The sequence below is a fragment of the Microcaecilia unicolor genome, chromosome 2 (genome assembly GCF_901765095.1).
Source record: "Microcaecilia unicolor chromosome 2, aMicUni1.1, whole genome shotgun sequence".
In the NCBI taxonomy this organism is placed as follows: domain Eukaryota; kingdom Metazoa; phylum Chordata; class Amphibia; order Gymnophiona; family Siphonopidae; genus Microcaecilia; species Microcaecilia unicolor.
The window spans coordinates 401,140,014-401,156,539 of record NC_044032.1 but is presented as its reverse complement, the minus strand read 5'-3'; the positions used below and the strand labels follow the sequence as shown (position 1 = coordinate 401,156,539).

Here is a 16,526-nt window from a genome sequence, read left to right as displayed (position 1 = left end):
ACGCGGAACCTTGCAAGACGTAGCTATAATTCGGGTTCCTCTTACCCACATGCATCACTTTGCACTTGTCAACATTGAACTTCATCTGCCACTTGCACGCCCATTCTCCCAGTCTCGCAAGGTCCTCCTGTAATCGTTCACATTCCTCCTGCGACTTGACGACCCTGAATAATTTTGTGTCATCGGCGAATTTAATTACCTCACTAGTTATTCCCATCTCTAGGTCATTTATAAATACATTAAAAAGCAACGGACCCAGCACAGACCCCTGCGGGACCCCACTAACTACCCTCCTCCACTGAGAATACTGGCCACGCAATCCTACTCTCTGCTTCCTATCTGTTTGTAGTGTGGTCTATTTTTCCACATCCACAGCTTGAAGAAGCTCTGTCCATAGCCACAATTTATGAGCAGAATATGTCATTCATTCATTGGGACAAAAAGTATGATTTACTTGTATGGGGTATGCCAAAATTAGCAACACATTGCAGACACAACAGTGAATAATATATATTTTTTTATATGTTGAAATCTCAGAAGTATTTTATAAAATATTGGTGGGTTTTATACTTTGCTTTTTGTTCCTGTGTTTTACTGTACATCTGTTCCTGTGGAAAAGGGTCATTTTCTACCTCACTAGTTTAGTGATAAAATCTAGTCTCCCATCTAGCAAAATAAAAGCTGCACAAGAAAAGAAAACAATAAAAGATTCCATTACCTTATTGTTCAGACAGGTGTGAGAATCAGCCCCAGCACAGCATTCAGTGGCAATCTGAACAGCAGCTTCATGCAGCCTGTCCACAAACACTTCTGGAAGCTTTGTATTCCTCCTAGCAATCTCATAAGAATATCTAAAGAACATATGATGAGAAATGAAACATCTTTCAGTCTCTTTGCCTTTCTTGGTTTCTGTCTCATTTTATTTTTTATCTGTTTGTTTTTCATTCTTTGTATCTTGAATACTAAGGGCAGTCCTGGGGACCGATGGAGGTAATTCAAAGAAAGACCATCAAGATGCTAAATTGTCTGCACTGCAAACTATAACAGAGACTGAGGCAGTAAAAGATGTACTTTCTAGAAGGAAGAAGGGGAAGGAGACAGATGATATAAACATCCAAATATCTAGCAGGCTTCAACAGAGTACCACAAGGTGGCATTTTCCATAAAATATAAAGCATTCCAGTGGCATAGCCACGGGTAGACCTGGGTAGGCACTGGCCTGCCCACTTTTGATTCAGGCTCACCCAGTAGTGGCACAGCAGCAATGTGGCTGGTGGGGCTCTACCGCCAGCTGAAGACTCCCAGCATCTCTCCCTCCAGGAGATTAGGGGAGTCACTTAACACCACGCCCCTGAACCTCCCCCCCTCAGTACCTTAAGATCCTTTAGTTCTTCATTGGCAGCAACATGTTCCCCCTGCTCATGCTGGCCTGAGCCTTCCCTGTGATGCTACTTCCTGTTAATGGGACCAGGAAGTTGCATCAGCGGGAAGGCTCAGAGCCAGCGCGACCAAGGAAAATGAGTTACTGCGCTCACTGCCAGCAAAGACCTAATGGATTTAAAGGTATTGAGAGAGAGTGGAGTTGTGACACCTCCCCGATCACCTGGGGGGAGAGATTCTGGGCAGGAGGGGGGTTGTAATGCTCCCCACTTTGGGTTCAGGCTCACCTAAATTGGGTGTCTGGCTATGCCCCTGATTTAGAACAAAAGGTCATTATATGAAGCTTAAGAGAGGAAAGAAATATGAAAGGGTGGAGGACACGTGGAACACTCTTCCAGAAAAGGTTATAGGAGCGAAAAAGGGTGGCAGAGTTCTAGAAAGGCACCGAAGTGTCAGGATGAGGGAGAAGAGACCTAGTTCATGTAAGACCTATGGAATTGTTGGTTCACTGCTAACTATCTTTTCTGGGCAGCACCAAGAGTAAAGTGAAAGCAGAATTCACGTTGTACTCACTTCCTGTTCGCTTCCGGATGCTTGGCTTTGTTACAGAGGTGCTCGTTGTTTGGGATCTGAGGCAGTGGCAGCTCCAGAGGCTCAGCAGATGTCATGGAGTGAAGGCAAAACAAGGTTTCACCAAGCGTTTTCTTGCAGCATGTAGCAACTCTTTGACTTTTGGATGATAATGTGTTGCATACATTTTGAGTGTAAGCCGATATCTGGGAAGAATGTATATACACTGTTAATCAAGGACATTTACTGTACTCTCTAGTTTTTCCTACTGTATTCCACTAGCCCACTTGGGATTCTATTTACCAGAAATGCTACTGTGTAAATATGCATTAAAGCCCCCCCCCCCCCCCCAATCCCGGCAGCCCTGCCTCACTCCTCTGCCATTTTTACAAATTTGAATAACTTGGGGAAGTTATCAAGTGCTGTTAAATGTGTATATTTTTGATCCTGTTTCATATTAGTCCTATTACTAGGGTTCAATTTAGTGCTTTCAAGTTTTCTTCTTTCATTGTATTTATGTTTATACTTGTTCGTTTCTTAATAAATCCCAATAAATAAATAATGTGGATTACCATTAAGACATTGTTTTATCACTAACTCATGCTATTTTAGTACAAGTCTCATTTTATGCAATGAGACTTAATTACTAACTGGGCCTAAGGGTAAAATAACATGTCTTAATGGTAGTTCATATTGATAACTTCCCCCCTTAGTGTCATCCAGTGGCCGGTGGGGGGGGGGAAGAGGGGTTGCATTTTTTTATCCACGAAGATTTGCCCAACTAAATCCAAAAGTTAGCCAGACAAACCATTTGAATCTAGACCTTTTTGTTACTATTTTACTTTCCATTAAATATGTGCATAAACCAACTTCAACCCACAAGTATAAGCAGAGCCCAAATATGTCACCCTCTCCTTCAGAATGCCCAATTGAGTTCTTATGACCACTAATGGTTTTGGCAAGAGGAGAAAATGGGTAACATCAAACACCAGCAGAACAAATGTTTTCTTTCAACTACTCTGAATCGGGAAGAATGGGCACATGGAATCATTTGCTCAGTAGCATTCTTATGGTTGGAAACCACAACAACGCACTACACTTGCCAGTAACATTATTTAAACAATCTGAAGAATTGCAGCACAATAGCAGTAGAACTGTAGCAACTGTGTCAGAGCTATATCATAATATGATAGTCTGCGGATATTTCCCATTCTGTGATTTAATTTCTACATATAAAGCTAGATTCTATATATGGCGCCAAAAAAATCTGTGATTTTATAAGTTGAGCTTAAAGTTAGGCGTGGTTTATAGAACAGTGCTTACACCTGGGAATCGCGCCTAAATTTAGGCAAGGCTATTTGCACCAACTGAAATGTGGCGCAAATGTACGCGGGTACATTAGCACACAGCTCCATTATTCTATAACGACTTGTATTAATTTTAGGAACACCCTTGTTCTACTCATGGCCCTTCCATTTCTGTGCCTCCTTTTTCAAATTGCATGTAAAATTTAAGTGCAGATCCCGTGTCTAAATTTACATGTGTAAAGTTCAATTAAATTTAATTAGCACCAATAATTGTTTGTTAAAAAGCCAATTATTGGCACTAATTAGCTTGTTATTTAATTAAATTGGGCGTGCACCCAAATTTGCACACAATTTTGGGCGACTTGTACAGAATTAGCGGGATAATACAGAAAAATATATTACACCTCTCTGTTAGTTATCAGCTGAAAAGTCATGCTCAGAATAAACAGTGGCCATCATGAAACTGAGAAGCATTAACCCATTAGTGTCCAATGGGAACAAATATGGGAGCAATGGGCACTAATGGGTTAATACATGGGATAGATTCAGGAAAGGGTGCCTAAAGTTAGGCGCCGAAATACAGGCACTAACTACGAATTCTATAATCCTACCTTAAGTCCACATTTTATGTCTAAATTTCCCAACTACTTCCAGCAACATACACAGCTCACATAACTTTACAAATCCACTAATGTCAGAACATATTTTTTTTAAAGATGGATCTTCAGATACAACACCACTAGTGCGCAGCTAATTAGTGGTTAATTGGATGTTAACAAGCAACTATCAGTACTAATTGGCATTAATTGAGATTTAAGTGCACAACTCGCTAAGCATATTCTATAACATGGTGCACCTAAATTCTAAGTTGCATAGTTGAAAAGCGGGCATGGCCACGGATGGGGTGTGGGCATTTCTAAAATCTATGCTCATTATTATAGAATATACCCGCTTTGCGCCTAATTTAAGCATTGGGATTTACACCAAGTAAAATGGGGCCTAAATGAACACGACCAAATTTGGTCGCATGGCGAGCTGTTCGGCATATTCCATGTACCACGTGAAAAGTTAAGTCTATTCAAAAAAATTTAGGCATACTTTACAGAATATTCCTAGGCATTATTTCTTTCTGTGAGGATTTTTCAGGGGCCATATATAGAATCTATCCCATAGCATGCAGATACAAGTATTCTATAAAAGCATGCTGAAATGCTTGGCCACACCCCTTTGCAGTTGTGCACTATAGAAATTGGGTATGCTGTTTATAGAATAGGGGTGTAGAACAGTTATACGTGTAACTACTAATTAGTGCAATTATCACTTCTTAAGGCCAATTGTTGATAGTTATCACCAATTAAGCTAATTAGATGTATAAATGACCCTATTATATAACTGCATGCCCTGTTGCACGCCTATCTTTGGGTGCCATTTATAAAATGAGGGGGATTGGGGTAATTCTATAACTGGGCACTACAATTTAGGCCCCCAAATGATGTGGGCTGTGAGCCTTTTGTGCAAGAGCACTTATGCACTTAAGTATTCGTAGAGAATACTAGCCTAAGTTGGCATCTATGCACTTACATTTAGTCTCACCCACTTAGATACTAAATGCAGCATTTTAGCGCGTTACATACAAGATGCAGTATTCTGTAACTTATGCGTGTAAATGTTGGACGTGATAACTGCCTTTTGCAGCATTCAAGTAAAGTTTGCATTTGTTTCATTAAACCTGGTGTGGAGAATTTCTTTGAAGCGAGACTAAAGTTCATTCACCCCGGACTAATAAAGAAAGTAGAAGCAGAGGTGTGGCTTGAAACCCTACAGCCTTCGGGAATCATTCGGGTCCTGGCCTGCGCCCAGTTTAGTAAGAAACTAAAACTTTTTTAGTGACCCTGGTTCGGGTGCTGACCCGAAGAGCTAACTGGTGCTCGAATTGTGTGGTGAGACCAAGGTTACATATTGTATGGTGAGCCCTTCAAAAACCACCAACAACCTACTGTACCCAACTGTACACCTCTACAATGCTCTTAATTCATTCATACTCCTCTACTCAGGGCTGCCGAGCGACAGAGCCGGGCCCAGGGCAAACAATCGTCAGTGCTCTGCCACTGCCCCCCTTCCCACCGCTGCCACTGCCGTAACCCCACCACCCCTCCGGCCACTCCCACCCCCTTATCCCTTGCTCATTTCAACCTTCCCCCTCCTGCCTCTCCTACCCCCTTCTTACTGCCCATCCCACCTATCTGCATATCTCCATCATTATTCTGTTATACCACAGCTTGTACTCTCTCTGCAATACCTTGTAACCCCTATTACTATGTAAGCCATGCTGAACCTGCCTCGAGTAGGAAAGCGCGGGGTACAAATGTAACAAATAAATAAATAAATAGCCCTTATGCCTGCAGGTGTCACCTATATGTAGATACAGTAGGTATTTAGTGTTTGTTGGAAGGTTAACATATTCCACTACAGGTGTACCAGTTGGTGGGATATGGGCCTGGGTCTCCTTCTCTACAGTCCACTGCACTGGCTACTAGTCTACTCCTGGGACCTGCGTGCTGTTCTAATAGGAATGGGCATCATATCTGAAGCTGTCATAGAGCCTGGTATGCACTGTCACATCTTAGGGGGCTGAGAGGGGATTAGTGATCACTGGGGTAGAAAGGGAGGAGGGGTTATGCCTTAATCCCTCCAGTGGTCATTTAGAGCACTTTTTGGTCACTTAGTCATGATTGAAACAGGACTAGCCAAAAACATCTGAATTTTGGGCCTAGGTGTTTTCATTTTTGTTCCATTATTGCAGAAAAACATCTGTCTTTTGGTGCTGGCCATGTCCTGCCGAAAACATGCCCCAACACACCCCCTTGAAAATTGGAAGGACTATAGACCAAAATGTTTAAAACTGGGGGTATCGAAAATTGCCACTTAGTTCACATTGCAGCAATATTTGGAATCAAATTCTACTAGTTAGCCATCTGAGCACAATATTATAATTCCCCTTTTTCCCCTTTCTTAATTTTCCCCTCTGTCCCTAGTCTTTCCTTTTAAGTTATAATTTCTTTTTATACAACTTCCATTTTTGTATACCTGTTGTATACTTACTTTGAATTTTTGAACTTTGACAGTAATCTAGTTATATGTTTGTTATCATATGGTTCTTCTATTGGAATGGAAGTTTACTATATTCTGTACTGTATTTGGATGGATGTTATATTTAAAATTAATAAAAAATAATGAAATGAAAAAAAAAAATGTCCTTCTGTCACCTTATGACGTTTTTTGGATCTTTTTGTTTTAAAAATGAGCCCCTTAATATGTGAGAAAGAGTTTTTAAGGCCCATTAGAAGGTAACACTTAAACCAAAACAATAAATAATTGTGTGGTGATTCCAGCTATAGATTTCCTCATCAGTTCATTTTTCTGAAAACATTTCAAAAAGTGTTTATAGTGTCCAAAATATGTAATTCAACCAAAATCTTTTCTTGTGTAGTAACTCTATTATTGTGACTTCTTCAATTTAATTGTTATAAAGACACATGATACGAGAAACTTATCTGTAATGTTTCTCGGGGACCAGGTAGGCATTTTGTTTTTCAAATATTTTATAGGGGGTGTGTCAGAGGCAGAGAATGGGCTTGGAAGCACTATTCAGATAGCACACTGGTATTACTGGTGCGCTAACTCCTAAATAAGTGCACCTACATTCATTTTTTAAGTGGCTGTGCACTAATGCTAACAGCGCACAGCCAGATATTCAACAAATAGAAAGTGGCTATTTTATAACTTGGCTAGAAATCGGCTTAGCACATGGGAAAGCCCTGCCTTAGGGCATACTAAGGGGTCCTTTTACTAAGGTGCGCTGAAAAATGGCCTGCACTGGTGTAGATGCATGTATTGGACGCATGCAGGTCCATTTTTCAGCGCACCTGCAAAAAAGGTCTCTGATGGCTGAAAATGGATGTGCAGCAAAATAAAAATTGGCGCGCGCCCATTTTGAGCCTGAGACTGTACCGCCACCCATTGACTTAGCTGTAAACTCTCATGCGTTAACTGGGTGGTAATCATCAGCGTGCATACACTGCCAATTACTGCCCGGTTAGCACCGTGTACTGGAAATTTTCCGGTGCGCGTAGCGGATGAACGTAAAAAATTAAATTACTGCCCGGACCACGCGGTAGCCAGGCAGTAGTTCCAAACTTGATGCTTGTTAGGTGCTTGTAGGCACCTACACGGCTTATTAAAAGGGCCTCTAAACCCATTTATGTCAGACTTGTGAGTTCTTGTACCAAATAGAGCGCTGCTGAGCCCAGTACTCAGACCAGGTTCTGCTTGGCAGCCGGACAACCCCGGGTTTCACCTGTGCTGACAGCTGTTCCCCAGAGGTTGAGCCCCTAGGTGCAGGCGGCCTGCAGGACTTACGAGACGGAGCGGAAGCAGGGCGGAGAATGTATCGGCCAGGAATGCAGCAGGTCAAGAGAGTAATCCAGGTACAGGCAAAGTCAGTAGGCAGGCAGCAGGCAAGAGAGTAATCCAGGCACAGGTAAAGTCAATAGGCAGGCAGCAGGCAAGAGAGTAATCCAGGCACAGGTAAAGTCAATAGGCAGACAGCAGGCAAGAGAGTAATCCAGGTACAGGCAAAGTCAGCAACAAGAGACAAAGTAGAGAAGAAGCAAACTACTGAGCAAGTAACACCTACCAAAGTAGAAGCCGAAGCATGGAGTCCAGGAAGACCTCAGCTGATAAAGTGCTGGCGTCTGACATCAGCAAGAACCAGCAGGGAGAAGGAGCACAGCCATAGGACAAGAGCAGGGGAAGGAGGAACCGGAAGACCAATAGGAGAGAAGCAAGGGAAGCCAGGCAGAGGGAGAGCAGACACAGGTGCATGGAAGCAAAGCAATTAAGGAGCTTGCAACCACCGCTCTCTGAACAAACCCAGAGAAGGACTACACACACATGGCTCAGGGCAGTGCCAGTCAAGTGTGCATGTCGATGGGACCCCGCGCAGCCTGAGGACGCCACTTACGTTGAGGTAGGGGACATGACAATTTACTAGTGCAGCATAGTAATGTGTCCCTGAATGCAGTAGCGTACCAAGGGCAGGGCAGTGGAGGCAGCCTGCCCTGGGTGCAGGCAGCAAGGGTGTCACGGAGCAGGTGCACGGCTGTTGGCGGCTGCTGGTCCCTTGCCTCCTCTGTTACTTCCTGTTCTGGGGCAGGGAACCGGCAGAGCAGACAGCCACGTGCCTGCTCTGCACACCCCCTTGCTGGGAGAAAGGTCTGGTGATGCGCTTCAGGGTGGTGTGTGCTAGAGGGGGTGATGAACTTTGGGGTGTGTGTGATGCGCTCTGGGTAATGAACAGGCTAGGAACACCACTGCCTGAATATACACTAGTAAATGCACATCTCTGCTGCTGAGCTTTACATACCTCCTTCTGCATGTCTTCAGTAACTGAGGTGCATTTAGTTAGCATCTGAGCACCAGATTTTACCAGTGGTAAAATGTCTTCAAATTCAGCATCTGGTACCTTTTGGCCAAACATAATCAGGCTTCTAAATAGTCAGGAAATAAAAGCTTAAGTCAGATATACTATTCATACTCAAAACTCCAAAGCAGAATTCACGGGCATGTTATCAAATGGATCTAGACTCCTACAAACAGATCAATGCAACAAGATGAGCCTATTTTATGCATTGACAGATAAAAGTATTTAAGCTGTTTCATTGTGAGCCTCCTACTTACACCAGAAAACACAAAGAAATCTTTATTGATGACACTCGAACCAAGATAATGTCAGACACAGGCTGTGTTTCGCCCACATAAGGGCTGCTTCAGGGGCTTTAAGTAGGTAAAAAGCTCAAGTGCGACAACAAAAGCTTCTCAAAGATTCTAACAGTGGATGTAGTCTTTAAAAAGACTATAAATCATCAACAATTCAATATGTTTCTAAGGTCACTAATGCCTGTGTGCATTATCTTGGTTTGAGTGTCATAAAGATTTCTTTGTGTTTTCTATTGATCTGCTTGGGGTGTTTCCACACTGGAGTTTGCAGATCATTTGCCCCATAGGCGCCCGGTATAAGAGGCTTGGAGAGGCTAAGCCTCCCCCCTGCTGCAGCAGAATGGATCAGCTGTGAAGTCCAGCTGCTCTGAGGGGATTAAATTGTTGATTTACCTCCATCCTCACAGCAGGAGCTGCAGTGAAAGCCCTCTAGCAGTTGTAGAAATTGGTTTATGGTTTGTTTACCTTACGGCTGGGAAAGCAGGGGGGGTTGGCTGGAGGTGTCCTGGGTTGCCAGGGAGATATTTAAGGAGGATGACTTCCTGACCTGCACTGAGGACAGATAGCAGCAGAACGGATACTGGGCCAGCATGATCGGAAAAAGTCACCAGACAACAAAGGTAGAAAAGATCATTTTATTTTCATTACAGTGTTTGGAATATGTCCACTTTGAGAATCAGGTGCTCAGCATTAAAAAGTTTATATTTATTTACTTATTTATGGCATTTTATCCCACATTAAACATGAATTAGGGTGTTTTGTGGCTCTACATGAGAATTGTGATGATATGATCCCTTGTTTCATATTGTTGACAGTCTGTATTTTCCGTATGGGTGGTATATTGGTGTATTAGGTCTGCCCAGTGTAATATTTATGGTACAGTAAGGTTCTGAGTGTGTTTTTGCACAAAGTTGTGCATAGTGTTTTGCAGTTGAGCGATTGTGGTTAGTACATGCTTTGAGCAACCACTTTATTCTTTGACATATGATACATATCTAATATCTAAATTTAATAAAAGGTATTAATTGTGACTTTTATTTTTATTTATTTATTTTTTTCTGTCTGTTATCAGACAATTATGGATTTAAGCTCCACCCCTGGCCCTACCCCTAACCCCGCCCCCTTTAGCCTCCCCAAACAGTTGGGCCACCGACCGCCTATGAGTTGCCCTGCTGTTTCCTTGGTCCTACTTGCACCAGGAAAGGACAGGCCTGAGGATGGGGCTAGTACTAGAACACGGACAACACATGTTCTCAGCTGCTTCTATTGCATGCAAATCTCTCTCCTGTATATTCATTATGAATATCCAGATGGTTGAAAGCCCCCAACAAAGTTTGGAAGCCATTGCTCTAAAGAGAAGTCTCAAGGGAAGTTCTGGGAGTTCAAGTTAAAACAAACAAACACACACACACACACACACACACACACAAAACCGAGGAGTTATTTTGAATGAACTTTTTCTGTTTGGTTTTTGTGGGTTTTCTTTTCCCCATGAACTGTGAATTTCTGTGGAACCTGGACAGTGAAATCTAGAAACATTTCTGGGCACCTGAATTGGCCACTGACAGAGAAGGATGCAGAGGGATGCAAGGATTGATGGAACTTTGGTCTGACTCAGATTTGAACATCCTATCTCTTATGACAGTTTTCCTGGAATTTTTCTGTTTTTTTTTGTATTGTTTTTGCTTATTTTGGACTTCAGTAAAATTTGCTTTTTGGTTTGGAACAAAATGCAGAGTGTGGATTACTTTTGTGAAGAGAACGCTGCTCCTCATTCCAAAATCTATGCTCCAGACACTGCAGCTAGAACGTTCTTTTCGATTACAATTTCTGAAGGTGGACTCTAACTTTTTTCATAGAATACCTTGCAAAAAGGGGGTCATGCATATGTTTATTTTATACCTGAACTTGAACTTTTCATTCCCGTAATGAGCAAAATGGGAACACAATTGGTTTGTCATGACAGTAAGCAACTCGACAGACTTCCTTTGAATTCTCTGAAAATGAAACAAACAAAAATAAGCCATCACTTAAAAAATAGTCATTTCAGTAAGAAATGATGAAGCACATTATTGAAAATTGGGGATATATGTTAAATTGGGACCCAATAAGTAGAAACTGTTAATAGAGCACTAGAACAACTTCAATAGTGTATGCTCCCTCTCCCCACCCCCCCAAGTCTATTGTATATTTCAAAAAATCTTATATTTATGCCAAATGTAGAAGCTCTTTTTTTCTCATTATAGTCTGCAATGTGAATATTCATACATACACTGGTATTAAAGTATATTAAGGGCTATTTTTACAAAGTCATGCTAGCAATTAGCGGTGTGCCAAGTGCGGCAAAGCCCATTCAATTCCTGTGGGCTTCATCCCATTTGGCACTTGGTTATCACTACTGCGGCTTTCTAAAGAAGCCCTAAATTATATATGCATTTAAAATTGTTTCAGAAAAACCCTTTAATTTTGCATCTTTTTAACATTTTCTTTCTTTATTGGTAAATGGGGGTGCTTGTATTCTTAGTAGATTTAAAAATTTGAAGAGCGCTATTAATTTTGATGTTCATCAGTCTGTGACAGTAGACAGCAGTGAAATGCCAATATAGAGCCTGCACAGGCTTTTGTGCTTTTTTCATAAAGGCCTATGGGGTCCTTTCACTAAAGTGCATTAAACAGTTGCCCCCAGATTGTGTATAGGTTGCCTGAATTTGGGTGCAGATTCCAGATTCATGCATAAACTAATTAGTCAATTAGCCACTAACAATCAATTATTGGAGCTAAGCACTTAATTGGCAGCAATTAGGAGTTACACCCTATTCTATAACATGCCCACCTAAATGGGCGTGGCCATGAGAGGGGCCTAGATGGGTTACAGGTGTTCCCAGAAATGAGGTGCGATGTTATAGAATAGTGTTTCCCAAGTCTAGTCCTAGAGTACCCTCTTGCCAGTCAGGTTTTCAGGATATCCACAATGAATATGCATGAAAGAGATCTGCATATAATGGAGGCAAAGCATGCAAATCAAGTTCATGCATATTCATTATGGATATCCTGAAAACATGACTGGCAAGGAGTACTGTAGGACTGGACTTGGGAGACATTGTTATAGAATACCTGTATTTGCACGCCTGACTGCCATCAGTTGGGTACTCAAAGTTAGGTGCGAAACGTTTGCTAAGCTAGTCCTGTATAATAATTCTCACCTCCAACGTTCTGTGCTTGGGACCTTGGCTCCCTGGAGGTGGTGGTCTGCTAGGCAGACACGCACTGACGTCACTGATGTCAGGACAGCTGATTCCAAGGCAAGTTTGTCTGCACGCATCTGACGTCAGACGCACGCAGAGGAACCTCCAGAGAAGATGAACAACGCGAAGGGCACAACAGCACTTCGGCTGTTGGGGGTTTGGGTCCCTCGTCAGCACAGGTAGTCCAGAATGGCGGCGCTGCGGCGGGGGGGGCGGTCTTCTCCGGCATGGGGGGGTCGAGGGGGCCATAGCGCGGGGGGGGGGGGGGGGAGAAATTGCCTGCCTAGGGCCCGTTTCCTTGCCTTCAGAAACGGGCCTTTATTACTAGTAACCTATAAGGCAAGCTTCACTCTGAATGCCCTTTACAGAATACTTACTTTGCATTGGATCATCCTGTTGCCTAACTTTGGGTGCCATTTACTGAATCTAGCCCTTAGTGCAGTGGTTCGCAAACCTGGTCCTGGAAGCACCCCAGCCAGTCAGTTTTTCAGGATATGCACAATGAATATTCATGAGAGAGATTTGCATGCACTGTCTCCATTGCATGCAAATCTCTTTCATGAATATTTATTGTGGCTATCTCAAAAATCTGACTGGCTGGGGTGCCTCCAGGACCAGGTTTGGGAACCACAACTTTAGTGCACAAATTAGTGCATAAACACAGTGGGGCCCTTTTGCTAAGCTGCAGTAGGCTCTACACGCATGCAGCGCACGAAACTACCACCAGGCCAGCGCGGCCTCCTGGCAGTAACTTCAGATTTGGCATGCGCCCATAACGCGTGGATGAATTATTTATTTATTTCCTCCTATGTGCGCCGGTTCCAGCAGTAATTGGCACTTGGTGTGCGCCTTTACCACTAGATAAATGGGTGGCGTTAAGGGCTCAGGCCGGTTTTGGGTGCACGCTGGTTTCATTTTTACCTTTAGGCCCTTTCCCCATCCCATCCCATTAAAAAAGCCCTTTTTTGTAGATGTGGTAAAAACTAGTCTGGCACGAGCTCAATACACGCGCCTACATTACTGCAGATCACTTTTTACTGGGGCTTAGTAAAAGGGTCCCAGTAATTGTTACTGCGTTAGCCTGACAATTAGCATGTGCTAATTCACATACTAACCTCATGCCCTGTTAGGAGACAGGAACAGAGTGGAGAGTTGGCATGCACTGTTCCATTTGCAGGTAGCATGGCTGCATGGTAGGTGTAGCCACATCACCCCCCCCCCCCCAATCACCAGACAGCCAATAATGACCACCACCCCCTGATCCCATCACTCAACAACCAGTAGCGAGACCCTGACCCCTGATACCATCACCTGACACTCAACAGTGACCCCCTATCCCCAATTCTATCACCTGATGACCCCAACATCAGAACCAAAGAGTCCTGCTGGACCTCCTAAACCCCCATTTCCACTAGCTGTTGTAGACAGTTCTTGGTGTCTAATAGGGAACAGGAGTTATCCCCAGTATTTTCTGCTCCTTACAAGTGCCAGGTTCAAAATGGCAGCCAGTACTACTGCTGGAGTTCAAGCAGCCAAATATGGACTCCACTAGGGGTAAGTGTTGCTATTTTGAACCAGGGATTCTGATGGATCAGTAACAACTGGGGGATTGCTCTTGCTCCCCCACTAGACACCACAGACCACTGGTAGGAGCTGGGAGAAAGAATGTCAGGATGAAGACGCCTGGGGGGGGGGGGGGGGGGGGACTATTTGATTTTTATGTCAGCATTGTTAGTTGATGGGATTGGGAGGTAGGAGTCACTCTTGGGTCTCAGGTGATGAGATGGAGGGGTGGGGGGGTCACTTATTGTCTGGCAGGTGATTGCGTCAGGGAAAATGGCAGTGTGTGGGCAATATGGAGCCTATTTACTTGTGGATTGCTGATACTGTGGCTGTAACCACACTACTGGCAATCCACCTTTAGGGTGCATTAAATAGTCTGCCTTGCTTGGAAGCTACTGGGGTGGATGATGACCATACCCTCAAACGTTATCACACAGACTTTGTACTTATGGCAAAACATTACTGCAGTTTAGTAAAAGGGCCCTTATGTGCATTTATTCAATAGGTACACAAAAAGGTGTTTTTGTATTTTTATTCTTTGTGAGATGTGATACTTATTTTTAATGGCTTTAAACCTGAGAATCTTACTGTGTGCAGTGGCGTAGCTAGGGTAGTTGACACCCGGGGCCGGTCATTTTTTAACACCCCCCCCCCCCCCCCGAAATCCAGTACTAGGCATACCGAGAATGCAAAACACTCAGGACCTATAGAGCAATTCTACCATACCATAAGCAGTAATTTGTATGAGTCACACAAGGAAAAGGAAAGCATCTTAAACACTACAGTGAGCACTAGAACATCAATTCACCTATTGTAAAACGAAAACAGATAGATTAGTACAGATCGTCGATCCTGCACAGTCAATGCCAACCGAAAGACATGTCTTTTTCACAAATACAGATACACCCTAATCCACTATAGAATAAGTAATCATAAACTTTCTATTTAGACAAAAATTAAACTGAACCCCCGATGCCAGACTCTGCATACAATGCAACACCACAGAAACAGAAAATGTCCTCTAGTACTGTGCAAAATATAAAGACAGCAGATGTAAATTTGAAAAAACTAACAAATACCAATTACCACTTTACAAATTAACAAATAGAAATAAAACAAATAATATCATTTTATTGGACTAATATATTTAGCTTTCAGAGGCCAAAACCTCCTTCCTCAGGTCAATACAGTATAGTACTGTTACAGTGTCCTATCCTGACCTGAGGAAGGGGGTTTTGTTCTCTGAAAGTTAAGTCAAAATGTATTAAAATTAGTCCAATAAAAAGATGACCTTATTTACATGTTCTATTATAAACTTTTATTAACACAGCTACAATGCTACTTTATCCTAAAGCAAAAAAAAATAAAAATATATATTTACAGTTCGTTGTCTCTGGTTTCTGCTTTCCTCATCTTTTCACTGTCTTCCTTCTATCCAGCATCTGTCTTCGCTCTCTCTCTGCCATCCAGTGTCTGCCCTCTCTCTCTGCCCCTTCCATCCACTGTCTGGCCTCTCTCTCTGCCCCTTCCATCCACTGTCTGCCCTCTCTCCCTTCCATCCACTTCTGCCCCTTCCATTCACCATCTGCCCCAGTCTGCCATCTCTCTCTCCCCTTCCATCAACATCTGCCCTCTATCTCTGCCCCTTCCATCCACCATTTGCCCCAGTCTGCCCTCTTTCTCTCTCCCCTTCCACCCACCATCTGCCCTTTCTCTCTGCCCCTTCAATCTGTCTGCCATCCCTCTACCATCCATCCAGGGTCTGCCCTTCCTCACGCTCCCCCCTTCTATCCCCTCTCTGCTCCCTCTTTTCAGCCCCCAGTTCCAGCCCCCTTATTCCACCTGCCCCTAGTTCCAGCCCCAGCCCACATCTCCCACCTGCCCCCCTTTTTAGCCCCACTATCCCACCAGTCCCCAGCCCTTTTCTCCCATCAGTTCTGAGCCTCAGCCCCCAGCCACTTCTCCCTGTCCTCTTTTCAGCCCCTAGTTTCAACCCCAGCCCTTTTCTCTCACCAGTCCCGAGCATCAGCCCCAGCCAGTTCTCCTTGTGCCCTTTAAAGCCCCTAGTCCCCACAGTTTCAGCCCCCTTCATCCACCACATGCCTTGCATCCCCCCTTTTCAGCCCCAGACCCATTCTCCCACCTGCCCCAGGCATGGACCCATTTTCCCTCCTGCCCCCTTGTCAGACCCTAGTTCCAGCTTCAGACCCCTTCTCCCATCTGAGCACTCCCCTCCCCCCTCCCCTCTCTGAGCACCCATCTGAGCTCCTCCACCCTCCCTAATCCCCTTTAAGCACCCCTCTGAGCTCCCCCACCCCTCCCCAATCCCCTTCTCCCCTCCTAGATGCTCTCCCACCCTCCCTAATCCCCTTTAAGCACCCCTCTGAGCTCCCCCACCCCTCCCCAATCCCCTTCTCCTTCTGAGCTCCCCACCCTCCCTAATCCCCTTTAAGCACCCCTCTGAGCTCCCCCACCCTTCCCCAATCCCCTTCTCCCCTCTCTAATCCCCTTTAATCACCCCTCTGAGCTCTCCTTCTCCCCTCCTTGATGCTCTCCCACCCTCCCTGATCCCCTTCAAGCACCCCTCTGAGCTCCCCCACTCTTCCCCAATCCCCTTCTCTCCTCTCTGAGCTCCCCCACCCTCTAATCCCCTTTAAGCACCCCTCTGAGCTCCCCCACCCTT

The 16,526-nt window shown here is 44.0% G+C and overlaps 1 protein-coding gene across 1 annotated transcript in view; it reads right to left on the bottom strand.

The window, feature by feature from the left end:
* The window catches only part of GC (GC vitamin D binding protein), a 148,397-nt gene that overhangs the window by 20,271 nt on the left and 111,600 nt on the right, over positions 1 to 16,526 (bottom strand). Inside the window, exons 6-9 of the mRNA XM_030190630.1 lie at positions 10,938 to 11,032; positions 8,683 to 8,806; positions 1,954 to 2,156; positions 719 to 851 (exon numbers count right to left, since the gene is read on the bottom strand). Coding sequence (XP_030046490.1) covers positions 719 to 851; positions 1,954 to 2,156; positions 8,683 to 8,806; positions 10,938 to 11,032 — 555 coding nt within the window. The remainder of the gene's footprint in view (positions 1 to 718; positions 852 to 1,953; positions 2,157 to 8,682; positions 8,807 to 10,937; positions 11,033 to 16,526) is intronic.